Source organism: Falco cherrug, chromosome 2 (genome assembly GCF_023634085.1).
Source record: "Falco cherrug isolate bFalChe1 chromosome 2, bFalChe1.pri, whole genome shotgun sequence".
NCBI lineage: Eukaryota > Metazoa > Chordata > Aves > Falconiformes > Falconidae > Falco > Falco cherrug.
In genome coordinates, this window is record NC_073698.1 from 15,594,985 (window position 1) to 15,620,131 (window position 25,147).

At 37.5% G+C, this 25,147-nt stretch overlaps 1 protein-coding gene across 8 annotated transcripts in view; it reads left to right on the forward strand.

Moving 5' to 3' along the window:
- YAP1 (Yes1 associated transcriptional regulator) overlaps positions 1-25,147 on the forward strand; it is a 98,728-nt gene that overhangs the window by 40,646 nt on the left and 32,935 nt on the right. For 4 of the 8 annotated variants that reach the window (XM_055702117.1, XM_055702120.1, XM_055702118.1 and 1 more), the window contains exons 3-4: positions 12,896-13,011; positions 21,207-21,320. In XM_055702117.1, the coding sequence (XP_055558092.1) occupies positions 12,896-13,011; positions 21,207-21,320 (230 nt within the window). The remainder of the gene's footprint in view (positions 1-12,895; positions 13,012-21,206; positions 21,321-25,147) is intronic. The other 4 variants (XM_055702122.1, XM_055702123.1, XM_055702124.1 and 1 more) reach the window with 1 other exon arrangement.

The window sequence follows — 25,147 nt, forward strand, 5'->3', positions numbered from 1 at the left end:
TTGAAAATTTCTGGAGCAGGGCAGACAAAAGGGGGTTATATTAGCTCAGTGTTAGGTTTTAGCAGGCCAATTGTGGATGACTGTGAAGGAATATTAAAAAATATATTGGAGGTTTCATTCTCCTCCCCGTATATCCTTCTTTTTTTGCTTGCAGGTACTGATTTATATCTTCTGATCTGAAGGTTACAATCTAGATTACTGAGTTTAAAGGGCAAGAGTGGATATATTCTGGAGTTTGCAGTGACAGTGAGTCCATCATAGGGAGCCACGTTGTAACCACGTGTTCATTTGCAGTTCACACAGTTGCCCCGGCAGGTGTATGTTGGGTAGCCTATATAAAGTCTTACCTTGTGGGAAGTTGACATGGAACTGAGATGGATATTGTTTCATTTACTGTGTTCTCTAATTTACTGTTTAAAATTCAGAAAAGTTATGTGCTATTACTCAGCTCTTGAAATTACAGTTATGTGGTAGTACATACCGGCACCTCTGCAATCAGTAGCGGTATACAATTTGCCTCCAGAATTTTATATGCTAGCTACTGAATGGTCCAAAGCCAAGCAAATAGACAAAACCTGAACAACCATTGACATAACCTGAACAACCTTCAGAGCTTGCACTTAGAACTTTGAATTGAAGGGTTCAAAACAGTTTTGGCTGCCTGGTTCGTGAGCAAAGGTAGCCCTGTAGAATGGTGATAAGACAACTTTTGGCTATAGAAAGCCTATCTTATAGAAGAGATTAAAAGAACTCATGTTTGTCCAAGAGTTCAAAGTGACTTAACAATGATTGAAAAAAGCTTCTTCACTGTCAAGGGAATTTCTAAAACAGTTTGTGAATTTTGCAGGCAAAAAAGGAAAAGCTGGAAGTTGATAATGGCAGCATTTGGAACTGAAAGGGAGGGGAGGAAAGGGATGGGTCATTGGGAAGTGCTGACTAATAGTCAGCAAACACTGTAAGGCAGTTCTTGTATTAAGAGCTGGCTTTACTTCCGAAAAGAAAAATAAACCCCATACTATTCAAGCATAAAGTTTGTACTGGGGAGGTCTCTACACTGGACTATTAGAAAGTAGGGACGAGCTGCTGGAAGGAAAGCTTGATTTTAATGGTATTCTCAGCCATTGAAATACTTCTGCTGTGACCTGTATTCTGATCTCTTTTGTGTAGTATGTATTCATATCTTTATTGTATTAGAGAAATCTGTTACTACGAAGCATGATTTTGTATGCTAGACGTGTTTTATATGTGTTTTTTAAGAAAAGTATGTCAGCAAGTAAACATAATGATCTTCCCCCTTCTTCCACTGCAGCCCCCCCCCCCACCCCCCCAACAGCTGAATCCTGATTTTCTTGATTAGTAGATGAAGACTGCAGGGATTATAAATCTAGAATTAATTTATACTAAGTTAAGGTAATAATTCTAAGTTAAATAGGATTTGTTGGGAACTTCAGCTCTTACTATAAATGTCCCACTGAAATTTAGTGGAAGTTGGTTATCTGTGGTTTTTGTTTTGCTGTCTTTCTGCATCCAAGATTAGGGTTGAACAGTTTCTAAATAAGTACTTCACTATGTTTTTTGATAAAACGTGGTAGTTGCTAATTTTGGCAAAAACTAAATGGTTACATATCTCTAAATGAAATTTGTACTTTAAGAACTGTTAGTAATTTAAGTAATGTGCTTTTAAAGAAAGTCCTGTGCTTAACACATTTTATAATCACTATTTTTGATTCACTTCATACCAAAAGATGCTCAGAAAGCAAATCAAGTTACTGCAAATCAAATATATAAAAGCTGATGTATTGGCATTTATTATGTTGGTTTAATAGATTAAGTTAAAACTTAAAACCTCTTTTAAAGAACACATGGGTCTTTACGGTCTTTATTTTTTCTTCCTAGAAAGAAGGTAGAACTTGTTCTGCTGATGACAATTTCACTGTCAAACCAAGGTTCTCTGGATACTTCCCAAATTTTTAATAATAAAACAAAATAGAAAGGAAAATTTCCATTGGATAACTTCTGAAACTTTCAATGAAATTTGAGTTCAAAATTAGTTTTACTTTGCATTATTTAACAATGGTCTTCTGAAACACTTTTAAAACGGATGCTCTTTAAACTCTTTGTGACTGGTGAAGGGAAATGTAGAACCTGGAACTTGAAAATCCTCAGGTTGAAAATATTTTTAGGTCACTTAAAAAATAAATATAATAGCTTTTAATTATTTAAGTATGCTATACATTTAATTATTATAGCTGTCACTTTAAATGATATAATCTCAGTAGCTTAATTTTTTTGCATGCTTTTGCTCTCTGTTATCTTTGCCCCTCTAGGTTAAATGGATAAATAAAAGTTAACTTTTCAAGACATAGCCTTCAACAGTGTGTTGTATCTGGGTGCTGAGAAATCTGTTGCTTTCTGGTGCATTGCAACTTGGAAACCTGTCTCCAGGGGATTGAAGTGTGGAGGATAAAAAAAGAATAATCTGCTGCCGAGAAATAGATTGCCTAGAGTTGGCTGAGCAGGTATCTCACCAGTACTGACTCAGGCAGCAACTTGCTGTTGGAAAATTTTCTTCTTTGTTTTACGTGGCAGTCTGTGAAGTCTTCAGGGACAGGAATAATTGCCTCCAGCTTCTGCAGCATGTAGTGTTTGTCTGAACTGTAAAAGCAAAAAGCTGTCCCTGAGACATGGTCGTAAGGAGGAGTCAAAAAGGGATGAAAAATACCTGTAATAAAGGAAGTGGAAGTGAAAAAGCGAAGAGAAAAAAAAAAAAAACCAACCCCAAACCACATAAGTATAGAGAAAAGAAATAGGGGAGTTGGGTTTTCTCCTATGCTGCAGTTTCAAATGAGGGAAAAGATAGTCCTTAAGGCTATTTGTATGACTAAAACTGAGAACATCCAAACAGCTGATCAATTTAAGGTATGAAGTGTTAGTTCTGAAGCATACATTAAAAATAGTTGTCAACATTAATGATTTTAATGGCAAGAAAACCAGATTCATTTATTCTTTGTAGCAGAAAACTAGGCATTCATTTCCAGGAGGTCCTGCTAATGGTTTGTTAGTCAGCTCATCCTGTCAAGGCCATCTGGGAGTGATCATTGTCTGAACACTCAAGCAACCAGTTTAAACTGCCCTCTGAGGCTTCCTACTTAGAGCAATAAGGAAACAACCTAAAGAATCTTTTTATCTTAATATTTTGTTTTCCTTCGTGGTGGTTAGCCTCAGGATAACAGGATAGATTGCTAGGAACCCCCTTTAGATACTAAGGCAGCTGGCTATAGTGGCTTTTATTGCAGCATGCTTAGGCAAGCCTCTCTGACTTGAAAACCTCCAGGCAACAGAAATAGGGTACATAGAAAGGGGCGTAAAATTGCCTGGCTCCTGTTTATGCAAAGAGGCATTTGATTTCCATCTTGCTTGCTTTGTCTCCTTTTAAGAGCTAACTAGGGAGGGAGAAATGAGATAGAATCTCAGAGATAAAAGGACAAGACAGTGATAAGGATTCTATGGTCCATCACTTCTGAAAATCGTCTGCCCTTCCCTTAATAATGTGAAAGTTAGTGTTTGTCTAGTCTTGCCTTTAGTGTTAGAAAAGACACAATGGTTGCATCTTGAGAAGGTGTTCTCTGTGTTTGCTGAGCCAGGGGCATAGCGGGGTATCTGTAAAATTAAATGAATCCAGTCATTTCACTTGAAATACTAACAGAGACAATTCTTAATCTAGATTTGCCCTCTTATGTGATATATCTTTTATCTCTTTAATTTAAAATAAAGGAGAGAAAGAAAGGTAAATTCAGAGTATGCTGAGTGACTTGCCACGGGAAGCAAGCTTCGTAACTTTGGAAGCAGGGTGGAGAGAAGGGGGAGGTTTTCTTTAAATATAGCCTGTTACCGCTGTGAAACTGAGAGGGCAAGTTTAAAATTAAATAAAACTGGCGATATGGACGTGATCACAATATTTAGTCCTTTATAAAGGGAGTTTGGGAAAGGATTGAACTGGTACAAGGACTGTAAGAGCACAGGCTTTTCTTCTTAGTCTCTGTAACACTGCTGTTTCTTAGAGTTTTCAAAATAATGGAAAGCACTGGAAATAAAAACGCCCTCATAATCCTTTTTTTTCTGAAACTCAGAAAATAATCTTACTTTATTTGGGAAATCCACAAAGGAATCCATGAAACACATTTTTGAGCATCAATTTAAAATACTTCCAAGCACTGTGATACTAGTCCTGTTTTTCTAGAAGACCTTGGAGTGCAGGATGGGAAGAGGGGACAGGAGGAAAATGAATAATAAGTGCAAAAATAAGCATGTTATTGCTTCCATTTTTGCTTTGACAAATGACAGTTGTTTCGAGAGTACATGACAATAAAAGTGGTGCTGTCATGGCAAACCTGTCATGCCTTCATCTCTTCCATTAGTCATGCCTTTATGGGTAGGTTACCTACTGCCCACTGTCCATTTTAGCATTATACACTCTGAAGCAAGGACCTTTCTATGAAGCTTTCCTAAGAAGGCCGGTGCCGTTTTGCAACTTCAAAACAGCAAGATGTTTACAACTGGACCAGAAAGCTTAGTATTGAGTCCCTGGTGTATGTACTGTGCGCTGTCTGCATGCAGGTCAGTGCTAAGGAAGGCTGCCTTTGGATGCCTTAATGTTAAATACTGTATTTTGTGTATCTCTAAACACTCTGTTTTGTCTATCAGTGTTCACGGCTTTATGGGCCATGCTTTCAGGAATTTCTGGTAGCTCTTAGCATCTTGCAAGCTGCAACCACTTTAGGAATAAATTCCAGAGGGATTTGTAGAAGAACTTGCCTTACACTTAGCGACTGTGCAAAACCTATTTCTGCACCAATTGGACTTTTGTCAGAGATTTTTAAGGCATTTAAATTCCCCTTACTGCTTTGTTCTGGTCCAGATTCAAACCATTAATTTGCTGAATGAATTTCTGCTGCCTAAGACTGTAATTATGTAAGATAGCATGTATGATTTTATTTTGTACTTCGATTAAGTGGCTGGAGCTGTGGCAGGCTCTCTTCCCACCTGGTCAACAGGATGTTAGTGTCTGCCGTTCTCATATACCTTGTTCTATCTCAAAGTTAATGAAATGGCAGCTGTGGCATGACATGTGATTGCACACTGAACAATTGCATGTTGGTTTTAAGGTATGCTTTTGCAAGCTAAAAGTATGGTGGAGCTGTCTATTGTCGTATCGCCAGTATGCTCTCTGTCATCTGCCTGTGGTATGGTTTGATGAGGACATCAACAGTGGTGCAGATGGAGTAGTCTAACACAAACTTTGTTTAGTAAATGCGTAAAGACCTGTCAAGCAGAAGAATGAATATGGAAAATTAAAAAATTCAGCCATATTATGTGTTGCAGCAATATTTAGAAACTTCTATGTTTCCATTTCTTTGAGGCAATTAAGCTATGCCTGGAGACATTACTGTCCTTAAGAAGCACACTGTGTTTGGGAAACAGATTAAGAAGTTATTAGTTTTGCTGCTGTGTGCTTTTATATATATGTTAGGCTGTAATAATCCTGAAACCTAGGGAAATATTGCAAGTTAATATGGAGAGGGCAAGTGGAAACACAATGCTTTCCCACACAATGGGTAGAATATCACCTCTCAGCCGATGAGATTTTCGTTGCTGTGTGACCAACAGCTTTTCCTATTATTGGATTCATTATTTACCAAGACAATTCGAAAGTCCTTAAAGAATTTTGGTCCATTTTAGGTGTGTCCTTGTCTAATAGCGATGCAAATTTAGGGAAGTGTTTATGGAGTACTGAATTGGGGTAGAGGTAATTGCTAACAGAGCTCTATCATTTCAACTTCAGGCTTTTCACTGTTGTTGCTTGGAATTGAAGTTTTGTGTCATCTCGATGTATTAATGCTACTTGAGGTATAAATCAGTAACTTTGTTACACTATTTGCAAAGAAATGTACTTTGTTTTTAAATCAGTAACACCTAATTACAAATGGCCCATATAGCTAAAGACTTAGTTTCATGTTTTAATCTTTTCCAATTCTTGAAATCCCCTGAACAGGGCAGAAAAAAGGGTGCACAAAGAACGTCACAGCTTCTACCCTCAGGTCAAAGCTGAATCCACTCCATTGTGTGTAATATCCTGAAAACATCAGCAGCCGTAACCCAGAAATCTCTGCATGCTACACTCACAGTTTTTGAGAGTGGCAATCAGAGTAGTTCATGCCGAGGCTGCTGCTTTTCTAAACTTTTCCTTTCATCCCATCTCTTAAACCGAACTCTGGAAAATTCACCTGTGGGGTCCCCTAGCCCATCTGCCGTGTCAGACTGATCTTGGCTGTCTTTGTATTGCCAAGTATTTGTATGTATTGCCACCCTTCCTAGGAATCTGCATCCAGCTGTGTTCTTGAATTAGTAGATACTGTTAGTTTCACAGCTGCCCTACAGGCAGACCACCACGTTTGTGATTCTGCAGATTAGGCCTCTGCAGAAGTAGATATTTTGGTTTCTTCTCTCTGCCCGCTAGAATGATAGCTGGGTGGGAATCTTGCAGGTAGCCTGCACTGCCTATGTACAGGACAGGTTTATATAAGATTTGGCAAAGGGGTTAGTTTAAAGTTGATTTTTTTTAAGGCAATTTATGGTAGTTTCAAGAGCAGAAATTCTCAGTTTCTCTTGGCACCACCAGAGAACTAACTTACAGTATATAACGTCAAGTTCTGATGTACTAAAATGTACTAGTGACAGCTCTAAAGTAATTCAGTAATGGCATTTATGAAAAGACTTACTATGGTCATGATCCATCTAATCTTTGAAGCTTTTAGATGAAAAGAAATAAAAAAGGAAAACCTTTCAGAAAGTCATGAACTGTGTGGATCAAGAAAAACAGCTGATTAGGAAGATAAAGGATAAAATATGAAAGAATAAAATCTGCAGCTCAGTCATTTAAGGTAAACAGAATCATAGGTGACATGCTTGTCGATAGAGCAGTTCACATTTGGGATATAATGAAAAGTTGAAATTTCACACCATGTTTAGAAAATAATTTGGTTTAGCTTCATTTGTGCACTTGCTTGTTATCCATCCCCAATACTAAAAGTACACAGTGCCAAGTCAGCAGTTTTGGTAGGTCTGGCATGATGTGGTCAGTGGTCTGTGTTTGTGTTTTGCTTTTAATAAAACAGGATTTCCAGTGAATTCCTAAAACAGTCCCAAAAATCTGAAAACCAAAATCCAAGTTAGTCATCTCAACTTCACTAGAGACTGGAAATTATTTTCTCACAGACATAAGTCTTGTCTACATTGTAAAACACATGCATCACTTCAGTAAGAATGCTTTTATACTGAAGAACAACTTGTATTTCTGAATTTTTGTGACTATTTTTTTGAAATATCCTTTTATGAAGAATCATGTCCAAACGCAAAGAGAAGTGATGTATGATTTATTCTGCCTTGTTTATATTCTTTTATGTTTAGGTCAGACCTCTTCAGGTTTTTAGCTGCTGCAGAAATTCCATATGCTGTGTTCATCTGGTACCTAAGATTGAAATATCTCTTCCCTGTCTTTTGCTTTTCTTCCTAATGGCACATTTCTGTTGCACATTTTAGTAAAATAATCTGGCAATTTCTGACCTGCTTCTGTTAATAATATCTTTTTTGAGAAGATCCTTTCTTGTAAAAGTTCTCACTATGTAGCAGACATGCACCATATATAAGGTGACTTTATGCTAATAAAGGCAAAAGAGAGGAAAAAAATCATGGTTTTGTAGTGACTGAGAATTCTGTCATATGAATGAAGTCCTCAACATACCTTGAAAAGAGTATCTACCAACAGAGACACTGTAGTTGCTATAAATACTACGGAGTATCAGAACTCAAGGCCTCTTAGATAAGCCTTTCTCAAAGGATTCAAGTAATTTTTTGTGTGTTCTTTGTGTATTAGTTCATTTCTGATATGGCTTTCAGTAATACAGTTCATGTCTTTTCAGCGCAGCAACTGGAGTACAAATGTGAAGGTATATCCCACTGTGGAAAGGCAGATCAGTTCTCTTGTTTTTAGAAATGGTTTTGGTTTATTAACTATTAGCATCTAAAGGTTATTTTCAATAAAAAGGAACGAATACTGTTTTTTAGGTCTCTGGATCTCCTTGCTTCTTTTCCGCTACCCTTTAAAAACCCCCACCAACTAACAAACGAACAAACAAACAAAACAATAACACACACACCCCAAAAACAACCCAAACCCCAAATCCTTTAAAATTAGATTAGAAATATAATCTGACAAATCTTCAGGCATGTGATAGTGCTTCATGCCAATAAAGTTTTCTTTCAGTAAGAAATTCTGGTTCTTAGTAACTGCAGAAATGTGCTTTGTGTGCATAAAATGAGAGCATTTTTCTTTAAAGTTATTCTTGTCAATATGTAAATAATTTGTATATTACTGTAAAACTTGGGGATGGGTGGGAAAAGGCAGCTTCATAATGCACAGCACTTTGAAAGTGCTTTTTTGGGGGGGGCTTGTAACAGTCACTCTTTTTGATAGCAGGACGGACATAAGTTTGCTGACAAATGTTTGGCATGTTGTGGATGTTTTAGATTTGTTGTTCTTATGCCTGTTACCACAGAGTTAAATTTATGGTACAGTCTAAGTTGATTTCCTTAGTTTATACAACATTATTCTAATTTAACAAGGATTTGCTTCACCTAGATATAAATGAACAATAATAGATGTGATGTGTCAGATAGCTAGATGTTGGATTTGAGAATTTATTCTATGAAGTAAGATGTCTCGCATTCCTTGACTGCCCTAGAGATGTTGATTTTAATCCCAAGAATATTTACTCATGTTTTTCTGTGCACACAGTACAGAGCTGCGATTCTAGTTCATGAGTAGGTAGAATTTAAGTTTAGTTGATAGTCTTGCACTAAATATAATGGCTGGTCTATAGGTTTTGTTGATTCGATATAATTTGATAATATTTTTTACAAATCTTGAGGTTGACAGTAGTGCTTTATCAAGATATGGCTTAGGTCATGTAAAATAGAAGGTAATGTATGGATTGGGGCAGTTGTCATGTAATGCAGCTACTATGGAGAAAATCTGTTTAGTGCAGGGAAAGGTAGTGTTGGTGTTGAGAGTTCTTGTTATGTCCATTTAGACCTTTTCTGCGCTACTGTTCAAAACAGAGGGAAAGATATTTACATGGGGAGAATGTCCTGTTCCAATACTTAACCTGATAATGAAAAATCCATAGTGTTTGTAGTAAGTTACCCCTGGTGTACATGCTGCAGATATGAGCAAAGCGAAGACCTGTATTCCTTCCTATAGTATTGAGGATTTATTTAGACATTTCATCCGTATAAGTGGGGGTTTGCCTGCTTGTATTCCGTGGTTTGGAAGTTGTGGAAAAGAACTGATCTGTTGTGATGTGTTTTGGGTGGTTTCTTAGTCTATAACATAGAAAAACTCAGGATATATGGAGTACATGAGATACCTGTAAGGACTGTGGTTTGGTGGAGGTTGAAGAGAGAGGTTTTGAGGGAATGTATGAGGGAAATGGATGTGTAGGTCCGGAAGCACAGAGCTGAGTGGGAGGGCATGAAAAGTTTGCGTTATTGAACGAGCCTTGTGATTAGTATGATTTTAATGTAATCAGCTTGCTTGCTTTGAGACGTTTCTTCTGTGGCTTGTTGCTCCATGACTACTGGTTGGAGTTTAGTCAGTCAAGTGAGGACCATGCTGACTTTTCTGAAGTGATACTCAGCTAGGGAAAGTTGGAAGCTGCTGCTGCCTAAAATAGCTATCCCTGGTAACAGCTATATGAACATTAACTGTACTTTGCATGGTGTGCTTAAGCAGTCTTGAAGCGTCGATAATGCTGTCCTTGTGCTCAAAATTGGATGTACTTTTAAAATTGCTTCTTCCATAGTCTGTTCATCTATCCCATATTCACATTTGTTTGGAAAAACTGGTGAATGTTGTTTCAATGTGTTTCTACAGTTAACTGCAAAAATGGTTCTGTAATGCAGTGAGATAACTTTTTTCCTTCTGTTTCTTACTCTACACTCAAATAGCATATGGAAATAAAAGCTATAAAATATGTGGCCTTAGGTAGACATTTTCTAAGTTTGTAGTGTTACGTGGATTTTTATAGGAGTTAAATGGAAATAAATGAGCATGTTATCATGAGTGCAGTGGCATTTTCCTGGTTCTTATTGTTCTCAGAACTGGGTTGAGCAAATATAACAAATCAGAAATAAGGAGGGGGGCTGGGGGAGTAGCACGTGCTGGTACTGTAATTTAAACACATGGTCTGTGAAGCATTACTGTGCAGTGTTTTTACCTCTGTGTATTATCTTTACCTGCTTTCGTTGCTTTGTGAAATTGACCAGTGGAAAAGTGAAAAAATGTTCTTCAGTATGAAGGTTTGTGGATAGTCCAGTATGTATAGGGCAGCCTTTACTATGTTGTGCCCTGTTTTATAAATATATAGGCTGAAAAGCAAATGAAGTCTTGCTGCATGTGGCATGTTTCTCAGTGGAGCTGAATATTGGAGAACATGCAACCAAAGATGCAGTGTACTTAATAGTACCTGTGTCAAGTGAGCTGTATTGAGGGAACTAACATGGCAGTGACACCGTTTAATTAACGCTGTAGTAACTGGGGGGTTCCCTGTACACATGGGAAAACTGGCAGTAGTTGCCATGTGCAGACAAAGTAGAGCTTTGTTTGCTAGTATGTTTTTGTATGGCTAGCATTCCTGCCTATTTTGTGACCCTGCTACAGTGTGTCTGTAACTCTTTGATATGGAATTGTGTGCATGTTTAGAGATGGTAAAATATACACAACTTAAAACTTCTTTTAAAAACCACTTTGTACTACCTTCTACCTTATAACAGAAAGTCCCTTCAGTGTTTAGAATGTGATAAATAATTCTACCTAAGTACTTATTTTGGTGACTACTGCCCCATTTTATGATCTTCTGAATTTGTATCTATTCATTGTCATTTGTTTGGAATTACGAAGTAGTTACAAAATTCAGTATTTTTTGGGGGAAATACCAACTTTTTAAACATCATGTAATATGTTAAAAACATTTAATAATTCAGTGGAGCACATTTTTATTAATTGGAGTCAGGGGTTTTGTTAGTAAGTTTCTAGGCAACCAATTAGTGGCTTAGGGCAGGGAGAAAATTATATTCTGTTTTGTTTGTCCGGTTTGACCTGTGATGAGGTCTTAATTTATGACCAGAGCTCTTGGATGCTGTGGTCATGCAAATACAAAACCAAAGGTAGGATTCATCTCTTATAATGTCACTGTATTTGACCTAGTTAACTTAGGTTCCCCTCTTCAAGGAGAAAATAGGCCGGACTCACCTTCAATATGTTCCTTCAATTGATCAAATGAATTACATCCTAGTAGTGCTTATGTAGGTTCCTTGCTCATTGGTGGAGAGCAGGGTGACAAGGTGTCAGTGTCCGCAAAGATGCTAGTGTTGAAGTGACAGGTCTGAATTATTTATCCCTTTAGAATGTTTAAAGTAATACAGTTCCAGCTCCTAAACTTGATTATATTTTAAATAAGAGAAGCTGTGAATTGGGAACAGTTACCACACATTTATTATTTAATCCCAACAAAAAGATGGAAAGTTTACAGCCTGATTGATAGTTCAGTACCAATACACATTGATCCACCAAGACACATACAAAACACAATGACAGGCGTGGGTGCAAAGCAGAGAGTTGGCAGTACCTAGTTTTGAACTCAGATCACCAACAGAATTCATATTGCAGATTTAAATGTGGTTTTGCAGAAGTATGAAAATGGGCATTCCATGTAATGCCTTGGATTCCACTTGATAATAATATGAGTTTTAATTGATACGCATTCTAAATGAATCAATACCAAGCTTTGTTGTCAATGCTCAGTGTGTATTAGTAGTTTCATTTTTGTCCACATGTACTTCTTGGAGCAGTGTTGCTTGACGGCATCAAGATAATATTGGTGCTTGTTATGAATAGCCTGCATTTGTTATTAATTAGCAAAACATGCTAATCAAATACTCAAAAGGTGAAGCAATCATTCATTAATTAAGCTTTTATATTCCCATTGAATTGAATACCTTTGTGTATGACAGTGCTGAATGTACTTTCCTTTTTTTTTTTTAATTTTTATTTTTTTCCCCAAACCTCATAAATCTAAGCTTCCGAATGTTTGGAATCAGGTTCTGCAGAGGGCTAGTTGAGTTGCTTGACAGTCTGGCTGTCCTCATCTTTTCACATGAAGTTGAAAGGCAGCTGCACATCACTTTCATATTACTGCTCTAATGTGACTGGTTACTTAAATTACCATGCAGAGATTGTTCAGTGGTGAAGGGAATAGTCCATCAAATAATCTGAGGATGTGGTCTGTGCACAGAAAGTTTGGGAAGACTAATGATTACTCACTAGTCAGTTCATAGCAACTCCATAGGCACTGAATATGAACTCATCATACCACTGTGCTTGAGATTCCAGACATAACTAGCTTGCTTTTAAAGACTCTGAATTCACATTTAAAAAGTACAAGTAACTAATCAGCAAGAAAAGGAAGAGAATGTTCAGTTCAAGGGTACAACATCTAGTTATGGTATGACAAGCTAGATTATGATATTCGTGTTGAGCCTTGTCTCACCATTGCTCTAGGTCTGATGGCTCCAGCTCTTTGTTGGGGAAGTGTGGCAGCCAGAGTAAGGGTTTGAGAATCTGACATACTGTGATGCTTGGAAAGAATCCAAACAGTTCTTGCTTGGTTTTGAATATAGGTGTTGTTGGCAGGCTTAATCTTTTGTTAAACTTTCTGTGCTAGCAGGTCATTGTTGTCAATGCGTGACTGTCCTAACTCTTGGGGTTTTTTTGTCTTAGTCACATTGATCAAACAACAACATGGCAAGATCCTAGGAAGGCCATGCTTTCCCAGATGAATGTTACAGCTCCCACCAGTCCTTCTGTGCAGCAGAACATCATGAACTCAGCATCAGGTAAGCAAAATTTGTATTTATGAAAAAGGTCATACAAATGAAGTTACTACTAGCAATTTAGTTGGGGTGAAGGGAGTCCAAATCTCACAGTTGTCCTTCTAGCTATTCTGGTTTTAAACTTTAAATTTGGTGATGCCTGGTGTGCCAAGCAAGAGGCTGATACTTGAGGTAAGAGAATTCGTATAATATTTGTGATGTCAACAGAAAGTAACCAGTAGTTCTTTGGTTTGTGGTTTTATTTTTTTCAAATGGAAAATTCAAACATTTAAAGAAGCAGAATTTTTGCTAATTTATTCTGACTGAAAATGCTGTTAAACTGATGAAGACCAGTATTTCCATTAAATGAGTTTCAGTTTACATTAAAGCTATAGTACTTTGGCAGTGTTCTTCTGCCTCCCCTTGCTCACTTATAGACTTCGTATACTCCCATTCATTTGTTATGAACATCTCATTTTTTCCTGTCTCCCCTAAATGAACACCTGGAATGAACATCGAAACACCTGGAAATGTTGTTTAGAAGCAGAGGAATTTTGATTTTCCTCTTATTTTCCTATCATTTCCAGAGTCCTGTATCATGATGATTATTCCTCTAGCTGACAAAGTCTGATGTCTTTTCATGGAATACAGAATTTTTTTCAGCTAGCCTGTGGGGGGACATCACTGGACAGCAGTAAAGTGTGCTTGTTCTTGCTATAATTCTGCATATTACGAGCTGTATGTTTTTAGAGCTCTCTTGTTCCGATGATGCAGAGAGCAAGCAGATAAATTTGGTGCCATGCTAGTTTGACTGCTGCAGTCTTCCCTATGCTTTGTCACCTTCTGTCTGTCGCTGAGGTTCATGTTTTATTTATTTTCTCACAGTGTCATTGTTTTTTGTGTACGTCTGCTATTCCTGTATTTCATGAAGGTTATTCTCTGGCTGCTTTTTGCTGTCCATTTAGACAGCTTTGTTTCATGCTGCAATTCATATGCTGCAGACAATACCAAAAGATGAGCAGGCGTGACCAAACTGTGCTGTTCATGAATGAGTATTAGAGGGGAAGCTAATCAAAGTTTTTGCCGGCTGGGCCAAGAGGTTGGATTATCCTGAAACAAATGAGAGTCCTGTTCAAGTTCAGGAAGTCACAATTCAGAGCAATTAAGGTTTCAGGCTTCGATGTGAAAATACAATATCTGTGATTATTTTGTTGTGTAAATATATCCCAAGAAACCTGCAGCAATAGAGAAGACATGTTTTTGCAGGGACAGTTCTGAAGAACAGAGAACAGGAGAAAGGAAGTAATTCCCTTGGTCTGTCTTGCCTTTTGGCTTATCTCACTTGTGCTAAAACTAGATACTTGCTGTTTGAATATTGACATAAAGTCTGTGTTTTAAGATAACGCCTCAAACCTTCCGTTGTGCCAAGAATTAACAGGAAAAAATATTGATAGTGAAGTAGGATTCACTTTATGTACTTAGAAAGAAATCAAGGGTCCTTAGCAAAAAACCCCCACCAAAACTGGGTAGTTATAAAGGGGTAAAAATCTAGAAGAGAATCTAGCAATCAGTACACAAGGATTATTTTTAGAAGAAAATTAAGAATTTACATGTAATTGACTGGTGTGCGTGAGCAAGTGATCCTGAATATACTGTTGCTCATGCAATAAAGAAGAGTTAAGACATTTAAGTGGGTTGTCTTGTGACTTGAGAAAGCACTTTTTGAATACAAGTTCATTGAACATTTATTTTTAATTTCACAGGTGATACCATATTGAATGTGAGCTGAAAATCTTGCAAAGCTTTTTTTTTTCTCCAGTGCTCTGATTTTGATAAAGTGCATGAAGAAATCAGAACTGCTGTGTATGATGAGTTATGTGTTTACATGGCATTGCTTTTTTTTAAGCCTAAATCAGTTGAGGTAGTATGCCTTGGAACTGGCTTTTTGGATGCACCTACTTTCATTTAACAGAAGTCTGTTTTGAATTAAATAATACTGAACCTGCATTTATTGGATATGATTCAGTTTCTGATATAAGATTTGGAAAATCTTTATGTACTAACTTTAAATTATGACTGTGTATTTGTATTTACTAATATCTGTAATACTAATATTACTCGTATCTGGTTCTGTTACTTATTACTAACAAGTTCATGGTAACTTGTGCTTCCTTGGTGGCCTTGTAAAGAATCTCTGAGAGAAGTGGAAAAATCAAGTAACTATGTACCACTTCAGCACAGTGGAACTTAAATCCAAGTGCTAACGTCATAAATATAAGACTACTTAATGTTCTAATTTGGATGTTCATCTTCAAGAACTGGGAAATAAAGTTGAGACCGTTAAGACAGAAGTTTCCTGTTATGAAATATTGCTGGCAGTGAAACATGCCCTAGTGCTTTGAGAGCCTTTCATGAAAGATACTGGGAAAACCAAGTGTAAGTATTGTGGCAGCTGGAGGTCACTGCATTGCAAAAAAATGTCCACAATGCCACAAGGGAGAATGCTTTCCTTTCTGTATGATTCATCTGTGTGTAGCGCTTATTAATTGTATTCTTAATCAGAAGTTACTGTCCAGGTTCTAGTATATTTAATTACAGACTGCTACAGGAGCTTGTGAGTAAAGTCACTGTAATAAAATATTAGAGAGAAGATTGTTAGGAGCTGTCTTGAAAGCCATTAGAAGCGTTAGCTATTTAGCCAGAATTAGAATTCTAGCAATTAGCTAGAATTAACAACAGGAAAACAAACAGAAGAAGGAGAGACAGAACAGAACTCAGAAAGCTGCTCTGCATATTGAACATAAACGTGTTGTCTTTTCTGGATAAATAGGGTAAGTGGAGCTCAGGGAAAATGAGAAGAAAGCAAAACTAGAACGTGTGGTAAGGGTGAAGGCAAGTCAAAAGATGTTTAAAATAAAAACAGGGAAGATGTAGTTTAGCATGAGGTTAAGATTTTTATGTTGTTTTTCTTAGGAAATCCCACTTCTTGAGGCAGCTAAGTCTGGATAAGAATCCAGGTATCTTGCTGTAAATTATGTTTCTTTAAGGAAATTAATGGGCATCTGAACCAACTTCATATGTTCCTGGCATGATTTTCTGAATGAACTATTTTGTGAGTGTTAGTTAGTGGGGGGCATCAGTATGTGGAAAGTGAGGAATTTTTTTCCTGCTTGTTTTGGTTCTTTGATATTTTCTGTCTTAGTCTTGCTGAACATAGCTCATTACATTAAAATGGTTTTGGCCATATGTATGCAGAGAAACATAGTGCTTTTTTAGATGGTATTTGTTGGTTAATCTCCTGTGAAATAGGATTGCACCTTCACATCAATAATGGAAGAAAATGAGCCTGTTACTTAGAAATAGGCAACATGTATATAAAAATTAGTCTTGACTGTTCAGATTTGTGTGTGTATGTGTTACTAACCATTTTCCCCAGAAAGTTATCACAGGAGAAAGCATGTTCTTCTGTCTTGATTTAAAAAAAAAAGTAATATTGGTATGTTGTTCTTCTGAGGAGCCCCTCCTATAAATTTCTTACTGAGGTAAAGTTATAAATTTGAAAGTAAACAGTGCCTGTTTCCTGTACAATTACAGTTGATGTAGCAAAGATGGGATAATACTTGTACTTATAAACTTCCATTCTTCAGATACTTTTACTGCCTGAATCATGCTTGACAGCACTGCTTACTTTAGCCTCTTCTCCTTGCACATAGACATTAGATAATTACCTTTGGGGCAGATTACCTCTCTTTGTCTTTTTGTTTTCACTCTTACATTGCAGTTTTGAATTGGGCTTCCCAGTTAAAGTTTGCAGAGCCAGTGTAATTCCGTTGCCGCTTAGGGTAGGGCTGTAGTGCCATCTTGAAGGCTGGTAGGAAAATGGACACTGATTCGTAACTCTTGAGGTTTTTTTCCCACCCACCCCCGGGTGATGAGAGGGTAGGGAAGAATACGCCAATGACTAAAACAAGTTCTGGCTCTTCTCTTAGATTCTGGCTGACTTCAGTTGCAGATTTCTCTTCTATGCAACCAGTCCTACTACAAATTCTGCTTTGTGTACAGTCAACACTACATATGATCTGTTATGAAACTTGAGTTCCTAAGTGTCTGCATGACAGTAATGTTAATTTCTTTCTTCATCTGCAAAGAGTGCCCCTTTTGTAATAGTGCTTTTTTGTAAGTTTTACTGATTTGACAGAATAAAGGTGGACTTTAGGTAAATTTTGTAGACTTTGACATAATTTTAAAAAACTTTGGAATCACAGTGACAGCAATTAAAGCAAAAAATTTCAACTATTAGAATGATCAGGAAGGTTCTTGGAGATCAGTGTTTGTATTAGGTGAAGATGATTCCTGCTATTGAACATAGGTGTTGCAGTTCCTAGGTTGTCCATGCATATTCTTATAATACCTAGATACAGGTGCTCTCTAATATGCATGAACCTTTTGTTAAAATACAGTTTTATTTACATTTATTTTACAACTAAATATCAGCAAATGTAGGGACTTGCAAGATTTACTTTGCATCCGAGCATAGCTTGGATCTCTACTACATTTTTGCTTTTGTTACTCTTCCTGTTGCTTTCTGTCTGCCAGCAGCAAGCTCTGCTTTGCGTTCAAGATCTGCGTTTCATGATGTATGATAAAGTAAAAACTCACCAAAAATGAAGACATGCACCAAAAAACCAGAGACATGCACAAAGAATTTTAAAATTACATGTATTTATGTTAAGTTACACTATTACATAAATATTTAGTTACAGAGGTATGCCTTATCAGTAGTTCTATAAGGATGGCTTACATTTGGAAATTCAAATCTAATTTTTGGATAACCTTGTCTCTAAAAGTACCACAGTAAATGGTGAGTTCCCTAGAAGGGTTGTCTCTCCCTCTGCACATAATTTCATAGAATTGTAAGCTTATGGTTGTGATTGTGTTCAGTTGACCTAGGAGGCACCAAACAGGACTAGTAGGAGACCATGCCACAGGGACATTATATTGTTGGTGCTAAACGTCTACAGAAGTTCAAGAGAAGACTGGAAAAGTACGTGAAAGAGAGATCCTTTGCCACCTAGAGTAGACAGAATCTGGCTCTAGAAATCACCTGAGGTACTTGGAGGCCAAGTGACTATTCATAACCACTATACTTTTGGGGTCTCTGTGTGTATTCAGTGCTTTATTTTGAAGTTTATAGAATGTGACAGTCACTAAACAGACTACTTGCAGCAGTAAGATCCGTCCATCACCCCAGGCTAGGTGCTTGGGCTAAATGGACTTTCGGTTAGACCCAGCATGACTGGTTTTGTACAACATGGGCTGCAGTAACTGGAAATTTTAATGAGAAGGTCTGAAGAGCAGTAATATAGAACTTAGATAAGTTAAATCACTTATAAACTAGTACTGGAAGTTCTGTCCCTATTCAGCCGCCTTTTGAAGGAAAAGGGACATGTAATTGCACAGGAATTTTTCTAGATGCTCTGAGTTGAATGCATCTGATATTCTTCACCATGGTTTTCCATTTTTCCTCTGTTACTTGCCTCTAACACAAAGTTTGTCAGCAGCCAGTTACAAAATCAGACTTGACAGTCTTCTGGTTTCACAACTGCTCACAAAACAGAATAGGAATTACAGAAAGCAGTACTAATCAGTTTTTGCACATTTCAACATGTAGAGATGACAGCAGAAACAGGAGAGCAGTTTACTGGCCAAAGAAGAAAGCAACATCATGATTAATGCCAAAAGTTTTTAGAGAAAAAAGTTCTGTTTCTGCAGCTGTTGATGGCACTTAGCAAGGAAGACTTCCTACTGTGACAACCAGGTGAGCAGACAGATCTTTCCTATCTTGTCCACAGCTGTGCATTTTATTTAGAAAGAGAATCTTCTGGTAAGCTAGTACTCATTAGATCACTGAATCTCATAAGCAGTATTGTTCCACCAAGTAGGTGGACTGATCAGCTCCTGACATCCTGCTTCAAAGGCATTTTGTTCTCATTTACTATAAAGGGACATGCTGGACCAGTATATACTTTACTCAGTGTTCAGCAGGACTGCCACCCCAAGGCTAGTTTTGTTTTTCCTAGAGCCAGCTGCATTTTTTGGCTTTGCAGTTCAAAAGAGAATTTCTTGCTGAGTTTCATCTCCAAGGGATATGTGGCTTAGAAGGACTCTGAGGGGAATGGTAGCAAGAAGATCTGCCCACACGACCAGTGTGTTGGCTTAGCGGTCAGGGAACATTGTTGGTTCTTCACTGGCTTCTGCACTGGGATGATGTGGGGCTTGTCACTGTGTCCCTGTGCCCCAGTTTTATAAAATGGCATCTCACTGATTAGCTGGCTGGTCTTTGGGTATGGTTAACAAAGTAGAGGGTTCTTTGCAGTTGATCTTTCAATTCCGCATTGAAGTGCTGTTGTACTGTGAATGTATTAGGATTTATGAACATTTTGCAGTGTTGTCACTCTTGCCTGCTCTATTCATAAGCCTCTGGTAAAAGCTGAAGTACTCTTGTGACTTGTGTGCAACATTTAAAGCTTGTGAGTGTTAGGGTGGGAAGAAAATGCCCAATGGTTAGATACTGTTTTTCCTCGCTCAAAAAGCTGTATCTCTAATGGTGGAGTGGTGAGGTTCCTAGAGAAAGGCATAGTTTCCAGAGCCAAAGTGAAAGAGTTTAAATTAGAAATGTAGTTTGCAGTGGATTTGCAAGACCAGAGTAAGAAATTCTTGTCTAGGTCATGCCTTGGGATATTACTGGAATGCAATCAACTGATGGTTTTACATCTTTTGAGATTAAATAAACAAATTTATCACCCCACCCCACCACCCAGCGTTAGACGATGAATTCTTCAACAGGAGCGTGACTTTAGGACGAAATGACAAGCAAAGAGCTAATGTAGTTCAGGCACTTAGGCATTTATCAGATACACACACAACATATTTTTGTGTGTGTATCTGAATCTCATGTGTGAAATTGTGATGTATGTGCATACCTAATGTAATTTACATTATACAGGATAGTCTGTTAGTCCAACAGCCAGGTCGCTTTTGCTAGTGTATTACTGTATTACACTGAAGAAGAGTGGAAAAAAAGGTTGAGATAGGATGGCTTCCTGCAGCAGGTCCTGTTCTAATTTCTTTTACGTTCTTCACATTTGTAATGGATCTTCTGATGTATCACCTTAGGATTGTACTTAAATCTAAAGAAATACAAGCAGGGTATTCCTGTATCTAATTTAGATATTTGTAAAAGTCTGTATCTATGGGGGTATAAGTATTCGAAACCATACGTTTATAAATGCCAAATAAGATGAGATGAGTATAACTTTAAGAGTAGTTTTCAGTCTAAGCAGAATACAGATGAATGTACATGATCATATGGAGATGGGAATGAGTGATTTCTGAACTGTATAATGATGAAAGGTGGTTTCTTGAAAGCTGCTGTTTGGAGCATAAGGGTAACACACCTCAAGACTGTTCAGACATTAGCTATGGGCTCCAGAACACCATCACCTGCCTCCCTTTTAGTGTTTCCTCAATGCAGGTTTCCCTGCCTGTGCCTTCCTGCTTGTAGAGGTGTAGCACTGCTGTGCATAGCACTGTGTCTCTGTGTCTGCTCCTGGTGTTTTCTTAGCTCTGCTTTTTCATTGCTTGTTTGCCTCCTGTGCTTCAGGTTTGTGTTTTTGCTTGCTTAAGCCTTTAATGCTTTCACAGAAAGTTATGGTGTGAGGTAAACAGAAAATCGGTTTTGACACTTTTTTTTTTTTAATTGTTTGTTAAAGGTAGAGGAATAATTCAGGTTCTCATCAGTGTTACCTTGTTGCTGCTGCTGGGCCTTAATCAGTAAATGAGCTTTCCCATGAGAGGTAGAATATCTCTATGCTTGTTCTTTTTCCTGGTGCTTATGCTGGTTTCATTCTGGCAGGCTTGACTTATTGCTGGTTTTGTACTGTAATGCTATAGCAAAAGGGAGTGTCAAAAGCATATGAAAGGATGCAAATGAGTTATAAAATTAAACTCCAAATCCTAAATCAAAATGATAGAAGTGTTTTCTGTTCTTTGATTTTCCACCCACCACTTCTTTGCCCTTATCCCAGAAATGTTAGACGAGCTTGAAACTCTTCTGTTTCATGTACTGTTATATATGTAAAATGTTGGAATTTTTTTTAGATCAATTTCAGCTGGAGCAAACAAGAGCCCGCCATCAACTCCTTCCTTCTATATTGCAGGCCCACTCCCCGATGGATGGGAACAAGCTATGACCCAGGATGGAGAAATTTACTACATAAACCATAAGAACAAGACCACATCTTGGCTAGACCCAAGGCTTGACCCACGCTTTGGTAAAAGTTCATCTCACTTCAGAATTTTTGATCTGCTTCAGTTCACTCAGCTTTAATTTTGCAGGCATATTTTGAAAACTTTTTATAGTACGATTAAAATATATTTTAATTATACAGATCTTATTTAAATCATTATTAAAAAAAAAAAAAAAGATTTAAAGGATAACATATACCCTTTAGGAGTCTATGTCACCAAAGTATCTAATTCTAGGGATTGGTGTTTTGCCATATGATCCATACAGTTCCCAAAATTGGTGGCATTCAGAAATTACTTACCTAGAGACAGTTTCAGCCAAGCTCACTCTTCCCTTTAAAATTGCAAAACTTTACCGCAGAAAAATCTTTTAACTCCTAAACAAATATTTGCTTTCCTTTGCGCTATCTTAAAGAGGGCATTGTCAAATAATAATTTATGCTGTTCAAATACACTTGAAACATATACCAGCTTATAATTCCAGCTTGTCACAGTGATGATCATGACAAAACTTTCTGTTTTAAACAATATGGAGAGAAATTACTAGTTTTGCTGTTTCTATTTTAATCATCTTTTTGTGGGGTAAAGACTGTAATATTGGAACTAGTAATAGTAACTTAAATTAGGGATCACAAGGTCTAGATGTAAAAATTCAACAAAATAGAATTGATACCTCATTTTTTGTAATGTTTTTGATCTATATGAAGAGCAGAGCTGCAAACATTTTGATAAAATATTGGCACTGATGACTATGAATAGCAATAGCATGTAATACTAACAGACTCTGAACTAGATTCTCAGATTGTCCAAGTGATTGTTCTGATGCATTTAAGGTGGTACTACAACTTTAATTTTTGTATAAAGCCATGACTTGTGTGTGTGAGTGTTATTAGCTGTATTCATTTGCCCTTGATTTGTTTTCCCGATAACTTACTATTTTCAACTCCTTTGGATTTTGGTTATTTTTCCAGAGCCATGGAAAAAACAGTAGGGGTAAAAAAAAAAAAGAAGAGATCATTGTGGTTTTCAGGCTTTAGTTTTGGACTCGGTGCAACTAAATGAAAACAGTGTGCAGATCACTGAGTAGGTCAGGCTGAGGGGATACAAAGCCTTTGAAGCTTTACAGGGGTTGACCTAACAACAACTGTGGGCCCCTTTTGGGAGAGGCATTAACTCCATGAATGCCATATAAACACAGAGCTGCAAAACTCCTCGCTGTTCTGTTTTGTTTTTCCGAAATGGCTGTTAGAAATTTTAGCTTTTTTGTTGTGTGGGCTTGAGTGCTTACTTTAAACATCCGTTTGCTCTTATGGAGAACACCAGATTGTCACACTTTGTTTATGAACTGCTCACCAGTTTGTAGACAGGTTGAACCACTGTGCAACTTGAGCCTAAAGGTGGGGCGTGTATTGAAGGTTGTCAGCTTTGGCAAATGTCCATGCTGGCTTTAACACCAGCCAGAGTTGCAGACCTGTTTGCCTGTTGTAAGAGCAGTGTGTGGGTAATTTGCAACTTCATAATTACTTAATATGTGAATAAGGCTGAAAAGGAAGCAGTCATTTTGAAAATCAGTGTTGCCTTTTGCAGTTAAAAGAGGCAAGTCAATTATATTTACTTAAGTAATCTTGCAGGGTGTGTATTTTTCTTTTCTTTGTATTACTTTATAGTTTCCAATGATGAGCTGGAATTAAAAAGGAGTGTGGAAAAGGCTTTAATTGACAGAGGTTTTGAATGAGATGAATCTTGTTTCTCAGAACTATTTTGCACTCCTGTAAATAGTATGGTCTAACTGTAAGGGCAAAAGCAACTTGTCTTGTACATACTGAAACTCCATCGAATGTTGATGCTGTGCAGTTAAACTGAAACAAGTTAGAAATGTCCAAAAGACTGCATAAGGGTTTCTTGCTGCATAGCTTCCCTTTTTGGGCCCACTGTGTATGTGTATCCCAGACAGGCTTGAGTACATGCCAAGGCTCTTTATTTTGTGGTCGGACTTTTAATCTGTTCCAGACCTTTTCAGTCAAAGAGCTCAAGTGTAACTGAAAGGGGCAGGAAAGAAAAAAAAAAAAAAAAAAAAAATGGAAAAAAGTAAAAAAAAAAAAAAAAAGCATGTGGGCTCTTCTGATCTAGAGTGACGGCAAATAGAGACAAGCTGCTAGCTGCTGTTGAGCTTGAAGGAGTTTTCCTTGAAATCTGAAGTTGTACACATTGTATTGTGGTTTATGTTTTTATCATTTGAGCCAAGAAAATACAAAATCTTATTCCTGTTGCTTTTTCACTTGTGACCTCCTTCAGTCACTCCAGTAAAGAAGAAAAAGATCTGTTTGACAGAGCTAACTTACTGAGCCTTGCATTTATTTATCATGTGGAGATCCTCAACAAATCTGTGCTGTGACCCTAAATAGCATGTGAATGACTCAGAAGTTTACCTCTCTGTGCTTAATATAGGTTGAAAATCCTGTTGGGTTTTTTTACCCCCTGAGGGTCATCATACTCTTTTCTGTCACTGTTTTTTTTAATATAAGGGCTTGGATTTCACTGTTTTTTGACTACTAACACTTTCAGAAGCAATCCTAGATGAATTCATCTTTGTCATGTTGAAGCTTTGGATTATTACTGTGATACTAATGTTGATTGAAAATGAAGAAGAAATTAATTTCTTCCTTGATAGTGCCGCTTTCACCAATCTGAAGAACCACTGAAAACAGTAAAGCTATTGAATGGTATGTGCAAACATACTCTTCTGTTCCGGTATTCAGAAACAGAAGGTTTAAAACTCTTTGCCCTTATTGCTTTTGAATTCCCAACTTCCAACTAGACAGCCCTTATGTTTCTGTATGTTCCTCATCACCTCATCAGATGGAAGCTTCACATTCATCTGTATTTTCTCTAGTAGGTGTGCATATACCTTTTCTTTTTTTTTTTTCTTTTTTTTTTTTTCTTTTTTTTCTTTTTTTTTAAGTGGTACTGGGAATTTTCCATTAGTGCAGCCAGAAAAGAGAGAGAAAGGAGGATCAGTTTGAAAATTGTTTTAGGCAGACACACCTACTGACTTACTTGGTAAGGGGAATTTGGGTATTGCATTCATGCTTTCAAACAGAAAATAAAAGGATGCAGTTACACGGATTCTTTCTTGGAGCAGACTTTTAAGACTAATGCATCAGATAAGAGTCCCAGTCAGAATACCTGGCTGTGGGGTAGGCTGAGTCTAAAATCTGAGTGCTCCTAGTTGAAGATAAGAACTTTCTTTCAAGACTCAGATCTAACATCTTTGAAGTGGGTTTGAGGTCTTCAGCTACACCACTTAAACGGCACTGAGGTCTTGTGGCTCAGATGTTGATCCTCCAAGTCTATGAATTTGACTTTAGAACAGTTTTGTGTTGGGACAATTCACAAACTTTAAAATCTAGGAAAGAACTGAGTATGAAAGGAGGGTCTTCTCATGCCAGGCAATCACAAAAGATGACACGAGATCAAGGGAATGGGGATGGGGGGGCCAGGGGGTCCTTAAGCCTGTGTCAGCAGGATTCTTGACTAGTGGAGCGTCTGTTACAAACATGCTGTTGTGCCTTCTCAGTGCCTTTGCAGGCCTTGTAGTAAGGGGCTTCAAATTTTCAAATCGTTTTTTCATTTAGAAGGTTATTTCTTTAGGGTAATTGGACTGTCAGGTTGAGCTTGTGTTTTGGACTGTATTGCCTTTTACTAGCTTCTGCTGTTGTCCATTGGTCATTCTTCACAGATCTTGCTGTTTTTCTTAAGCCTTCCAGATAAGTTAATGTTTTCTTGACAGTCAAAGAACATCTGGGTAGGAAACAGGTCAGCTATGCTTTCTGAGTGGCTGGAGCTGGTAAAG